Source organism: Ochlerotatus camptorhynchus, unplaced genomic scaffold (genome assembly GCF_037179485.1).
Source record: "Ochlerotatus camptorhynchus isolate MF236.1 unplaced genomic scaffold, CSIRO-AGI_Acam_v1.1 ptg000208l, whole genome shotgun sequence".
Taxonomy (NCBI): domain Eukaryota; kingdom Metazoa; phylum Arthropoda; class Insecta; order Diptera; family Culicidae; genus Ochlerotatus; species Ochlerotatus camptorhynchus.
In genome coordinates this window covers 23531-30737 of record NW_027040698.1, presented here as the reverse complement: position 1 = coordinate 30737, position 7207 = coordinate 23531, and the positions used below count along the sequence as shown (strand labels likewise).

The 7207-nt window shown below is 38.7% G+C and overlaps 1 protein-coding gene across 1 annotated transcript; it reads left to right on the top strand.

The window, feature by feature from the left end:
• The first annotated feature begins 2337 nt into the window (after positions 1–2337).
• On the top strand, positions 2338–6935 carry LOC135703050 (guanine nucleotide-binding protein subunit beta-5-like). Its single transcript, XM_065224157.1, has 5 exons — positions 2338–2535; positions 2618–2873; positions 5848–6259; positions 6319–6582; positions 6645–6935. Exons 1-5 carry the CDS (start codon positions 2421–2423, stop codon positions 6654–6656), a joined length of 1059 nt encoding a protein of 352 aa, XP_065080229.1. The 5' UTR covers positions 2338–2420; the 3' UTR covers positions 6657–6935.
• Positions 6936–7207: the final 272 nt, after the last annotated feature.

Genomic DNA, 7207 nt, shown 5'->3' with positions numbered 1-7207 from the left:
GTTTTGGTCCTATCTCTTTCACTCTACTCAAAACTGAAATGCATAAAAATATGACAAAATGATACGCACTCTTTGCACACTGTCAAAGAATCATTGTACACAAAATCAACTTTGTTCAAATCAAATCAAAAAAACTAGCCCATCTGGTGAATGATGGCACAAGCTTCCAAGAAAATTCTATTACAGTGTACCACATTATTAAAATGGATTTCTTCGCCAGTTAGTCGTCTGTCACTTCGTTTGTGCTACTACCAACAATCAATACGAAACTAACGATTTTAAATTGGCTCACTACTTGACTAGCCTATTGGTCCCAAGCAAATCGATTAACGTATCCCATTCTACTATAAATTCCAGTACTACACTATGTTTGTTTTGATTCGCTATGAAAGTTTGACAGATAAAATGAGGGGTGCTTTGATTTTCCTATGTTTCGAGGGGTGAATCGATTAGCTTGGGACCGAAGAGAGTACCAGAGCTGAGCCAAAAAGTTGAGCACGTTATTTCGGGACCTTCTAGTCTTAGAGTTACCTCTCTCTATGCTACTACGATGCATCGACTAACCCCTCGCAACGCAAGATAAACGCAATACTTGCATGAAAGAGAGAAGGACAACGAGCATTTCCGAGAACGAAAGAGAAGTATGAGACGCAGGTTGATACGCGCTGCGAGAAGAGCAGAACAATTTCGACCGTCACAGTATTCAGTTCGAACGAATCAAATATTTTGTGATAAAATAAAGGAAATAAAGATAAAGTTTGGTGCAAATAGTGTGTCATTTTGTCATTTTTTTTATGCATTTCAGTTTTGAGTAGAGTGAAAGAGATAGAACCAAAACATTCTAGTTCATTTGGTGAAAATGCTAGTTAAATCCAGTAGTTATGTTTCCATGTGGTACAATCCAGTGGTGTGTAGTGGTGTCATGTGGTACACTGAAAAATTGCAATAGCAGGTTAGTCACCAAAGTTTACGAGCCGCTCCGTCTGTCACTTCGTTTGTGGTAGAAGTATTGTAATATTATGAGCACAAAACGCTTTCCACACTCAACATTCCGATTTATTTCACGGACAGCGTAAGAAGAAAAGATAAAGCAAACTATTCCTCGATTCATTCACAGCAAAAAAAGTTGTTGAATATTACATCGAAACTGCTGCAACCAGGTCAATCCATCGGTTGTGTAATATCACATTGTACGATGTACATCGATTTTGCGAACAAAATTACATGCATTGATGTAATATTGTATCTGCTTTTTGCTATTACATCATTATTTCATACATCAGCTTGAATTACGTTGATCAATATTACATTTTTTTTTGCTGTGTTGTAGCAAAGATTTGCTTTCCACTTCATTTTGAACTTTTACGCACGAAACAAAACAAAACTGCACAACGAAGAGCTCTATGATGGCATGAACTTTTTTCACGGATGCCAGTGAGATCTTTTATTATTCATGGTAGCCAAAACAACTTTTTGTGCCTCCGCTTATCTATGGAATCTATATCGTATCCAAACGGTAACCGCAAAATACCCAATAATGACTACAAAGTAAGTATTGTCGAGGGAAACTGGGACTACCCATTAAATGAGTAAAATTTTACCCATTTATGAGTAATTACAGCTACAGAAACAAGTAGTAAGTATTCATTTTTGAATAACAAATACTCATAAATGGGTAATATGTTTACTCATTTAATGGGTAGTCCCAGTCTCCATTGGAAATGCTTACTCTGTAGTCATTATTGGGTATTTTGCGGTTACCGTGTATAGTACCCATTAATGAGTACAATTTCAGCCATTTTGAAGTAAAGTAGGTTAACCCATTAAATGGGTAAAAAAAAAACCATTAACGAGAACCGTTTACCCACTAGTGGGTAACAATTACTCATTTATGGGTATTAGATACACGGTAACCGCAAAATATCCAATAATGACTACAAAGTAAGCATTTTCGAGGGAGACTGGGACTACCCATTAAATGAGTAAACATGTTACCCATTTATGAGTATTTTTTACTCAAAAATGAATACTTACTACTTATTTTTGTAGTTGTAATTACTCATAAATGGGTAAAATTTTACTCATTTAATGGGAGTCCCAGTTTCCCTCGAAAATGCTAACTTTGTAGTCATTATTGGGTATTTTGCGGTTACCGTGTACCCATTAATGTGTTTTTTTACCCTTCTTTACTTCAAAATGGGTGAAATTATACCCATTAATGGAAACTTTCCAGTTACAGTGTCGTCTATCTTCTCTATATAAGAACCTTGACAGCATTTGACAGTGATTTGTTTATTGATTTATTAGAAACTGTCAAGTGGTGCAAAATTTTCCAATCTGCCGATTTTTTGGTATTTCGGTGTAAATTTTTCAACTAAACTAGGAAAAGAATAAAATCAGCAAAAATAACGGTGATAAATATGACCGAAGTCCTCAGCAACAACACTACCGACAAGGTAGCTGCACTTGTGAAGGAAGCGGAATCGTTGAAGGCAAAGTTGGAAGAGGAACGACAGAAGCTCAACGATGTTACTCGTAGGTTTTAGTTTGGCAACTTTGACCCATGGTGGGATGTATTTTGGTTGTTCTATTTACTAATAAAAGTTGTTTTCTCTAGTTTCTTCCGTTGCTGAGCGACTCGAAATGATCACCTATCTGAACATAAAACCGCGTCGTGTGCTTAAGGGGCACCAAGCAAAAGTTCTCTGCTCCGATTGGTCCCCGGATAAAAGGCATATCGTTTCATCGTCGCAGGACGGAAAGCTTATCATTTGGGATGCATTCACTAACTACAAAGAGCATGCCGTTACAATGCCGACTACATGGGTAATGGGGTGCTCGTATGCTCCATCCGGTAATCTCGTGGCTTGTGGGTAAGTAAAATGCATTTTATGGAATATAATCAGTGAAGGGAATTTATGGATACATATGGGTAGACAGTCATGCTCTGATGCAGCCCATACACTCATACACATTGTAACTTGATTCTTCGACTGGATCTCCTTTCAACCAATTCGTTGACCAAGCAAACATGTCGGAGTTGCGTCACAAACAATCAAATCTGCTATTCGACTCGTATACCTTAACCTGTTGACCAGCCCATTTAAAACACGCGATGTTTGTGCGACTTCCCCACACAATCTATAGTCACTATATTAAAGATAGCGACTATACTATAATCAGGTTGGCAGAGTTGGACTCCGCCCACCTTAAATCGGAACGTTCATTTTACTTCCACCGTTCGACTAATGCCGCGGATACACTTACTATGAGCATGAGCATTATTTGTATATTAATTATGAGCAGTATACAAGAACTCGTTGAAAAGAACTAAGAAGGCTGCTCTCAGAAGATTGACTAAACTCCGCACACTGCCGCTGAAATGCTACTATGTCAGACTCAACTACGAGTATAAGCGGTTAAGTCGTCTCTGTTTTCAACGCTATCAAAATAGGATTCAACGGCGGCTAAAATCACACCCGAAATCCTTCTGGAACTCCGTAAATGAGCAACGCAGGGAAGTCGGCTTATCCTCTTCCATGATTTTTAATGGTGAAACTGCTGGCAATCAACAAGACATTTGCAACCTGTTCTCAGCTAAATTTGCTAGTGTTTTTGAAGACGAGCAACTCTCCGCTAATCTCATTACTTCCGCGGCCAGTAATGTTCCTTTGGTCAACCAAACGCTCAGCATGATCGAAGCCACTACAGATACGATTTCTAGAGCAGAATCTAAACTTAAGACTTCAGCTAAGGCTGCACCCGATGGTGTTCCGTCGATTATTCTTAAAAAGAACATCTTTTAGATCCACTGCGCCGCATATTCCAGCTCTCTCTTTCCAGCGGCATCTTTCCGTCTTGCTGGAAGACTGCGGATATATTTCCTGTTCATAAAAAGGGAAGCAAACGCGACGTAAACAACTTCCGGGGAATCACGTTACTGAGTGCTGTATCAAAACTTTTTGAATTGGTTGTCATAGAGTCCCTAAATGCGCATTGTAAGCAATATCTAACACAATTTCAACACGGATTCATAACTGGGCGTTCCACAACTACGAACATGCTGTGCCTAACGTCTTACATCACAGACAGTTTGATTGCTCGGACCCAGACGGATGTTATTTACACAGATCTTACGGCAGCCTTCGATAAGCTGAACCACGAAATTGCGATCGCTGAACCACGAAATTGCGAGATAGGCTAGGGATCGGTGGAAATCTTTTGAGATGGTTTCGTTCATACATCACGGAGCGCCAATTGACAGTAACTTTGGGTACTTGTCGCTCAGCAAGCTTCTGCGCAAAATCCGGTATACCTCAGGGTAGCCATCTGGGACCATTGGCCTTTCTCCTCTACTTCAACGACGTTCACCATGTTATCACAGAGTCACGATTATCGTTTGAAGACGATCTGAAAGTTTTTCTGCGCATCCGCTCACTCGCCGACTGCCGTTCTCTCCAAAATCAGATTGACATCTTTGCTGACTGGTGTAGTCTAAACCGACTGGTGGTCAACCCAGCTAAGTGTACAGTTATTACTTTCTCACGCAAGAAACAACCGATTACTTTCAACTACAAACTACTAGGCACGACTATCGAACGGGTGCATTGCGTGAAAGACTTAGGCGTTCTTCTAGACTCAAAGCCGACATACTCACCATATATCGTATGCGTTGACAAAGCGTCCAGAACTCAGAACTTCAAGATTACTAAGAACTTCACAGACATTTACTGCTTGAAATCGCTCTATTGCTCTCTCGTACGATCTACGTTGGAATACTGCTCTGCAGTCTGGAGCCCGAACTACAATAATGGGGCCGAGCGAATTGAATCTGTGCAACGACGTTTTCTTCGCTTCGCGCTCCGTAAGCTGCCTTGGAGATAACCACTTCGTCTTCCAAGCTACGTCGAGCAATGTCGAGCCCTTACGTATCAGAAGAAATGTTTTCAGAACCTTAACCGTCGCCGATACTCTGCAAGGAAGAATCGACTGCCAAGCAATTTTGCAACAAGTGAACATTAATGTTCAACCTCGATCACTACGCAACAGTCTTATGCTGAGACTTCCACTTCTTCGAACTAATTATAGCTTAGGGAGCGCTATTTACGACTTGCAGTGAGTGTTTAACCGAGTACCGTCGATGTTCGATTTCCACTTGACACGGAATATGCTTCGCCAAGATTCTCTGCCTTTTTTGCTGACCGAAGGCGCTTGACGCCCAACAGCTAAGTGTAAAATTTAAGACTCCTACATTTTTAGTAACTTGACAATGCTTTCCTAGTTATTTTCGTTTGTAACTGTAGTATATGAAGTCTGTATAATCTGTACTTTTTTTTTTACAACACATCATTGGGACTATTTCTAGTCTGTTGATGCAAACATAACAAATAAACAACTATACACAAACTGTACAAGTGTGACCTTTCCTGTGCTTATAATTTATTATATAAATAATGCTCATGCTCATAGTTTGTCATCCAAGTAAGCATCAAATCCGCGGCATAACTACTGTCAATTTTTTTTTGCAACCACTCCACACACGAGCATCAACCCTGCTTGTTAACTAGATTGCAATGTGTGTGGAGAATTAGCGAACGGTAAAAGGAATTTTCTTTTAAAATGGTTATCTTTACGTTTAATTAAATAGGAATGAATTACTTTCCACAAAACATGATTTTGATCTATTTATTAGAAATTTATTCAACTTTCCAAGCATAATATTAAACCTTAGTTCGGTTGTCGTAAATTGAAATCATAGTTTGGAATATTTAATGGTTTACTTTGTATTTCTGTTTGTTTACATTACAATCATTTACGAACCAACAGTATTCATATATTCACTTACAGCGGATTAGACAATAAAGTTACCGTTTATCCAATCACCATGGAAGAGGATATCTCTTCGCGGAAGAAAACCGTTGGAACGCACACAAGCTACATGTCATGCTGCATTTTCCCCAACTCCGATCAGCAAATATTGACTGGAAGTGGTGATTCTACTTGTGCTCTATGGGATGTCGAATCTGGTCAGTTACTGCAAAGCTTCCATGGCCATACTGGTGATGTAATGTCTATAGATCTGGCACCTAACGAGACAGGCAATACTTTTGTATCCGGAAGTTGTGATAAGATGGCATTTATTTGGGACATGCGTTCCGGTCATGTCGTTCAATCCTTTGAAGGGCATCAGTCCGATGTCAACAGTGTTAAATTTCACCCAAGCGGAGATGCAATCAGTACTGGTTCGGATGATAGCACTGTGAGTATACTTCTACTAATATACCTTTCTGTTTCATAACTCATTATCCTATACCGTAGTGCCGCCTATTCGATATGAGAGCAGATAAGGAAGTGGCTGTTTTCAGTAAAGATAGCATCATATTTGGGGTAAACTCAGTCGATTTCTCTGTAAGTGGTAGGCTGTTGTTCGCCGGTTATAATGACTACACAGTAAATGTATGGGATACACTTAAGGCGCAACGCGTTTGTCTGCTCTATGGCCACGAAAATAAGGTCTCTTGCCTGCAAGTATCGCCAGATGGTACAGCATTATCAACCGGAAGCTGGGATTTCACTCTCAGAGTATGTATCTATTATTAATGCCTAAGAGTAAGGGTTTCTCTAATATGTTGTTTTTTTTCTAGATATGGGCTTAAGTAAACTTTTATTGAAGAGCAGAATCTATTATGCCACCAAAAAACACAAAATATTTAAAAGTTACAGTGAAGTAATATCGGAAGATAAACGTTAATGTGTCTCTCTCTGTCTAGAAATTAGTGAAAAATTACCAAAAATGCTGTTGAATAGTCAAAAGGGATAGAGCTTTTGTCTTTCCAACTGTTTCCGTAGTTGTAATTGTATTCTAGAAATATATTAGCACTTCGTTTTCTATAATTTATAGAACGACAAACATTTGTTTTCAGCTATCGTACTATATTTTTAAAAAACATCAGTATTTAATAGCTATACAAAAATTTAGCACAAAATATTTATTGTGGTTTTATTAATTTATTTATATTTCTTGTGCCATGTTAACTTTTATGTACACAAATATTTATCTAAATCAAATAAACTGACTGTATTCTCTAAGTGTGAAACTATGAATATATAAGACTGAAAACATTCTATGTGAAAATTCCTTATATGCTGAATCATCTTTTTCCCAGAGATTATATATCTATCACTTATCCCTATCCCTATCACCACT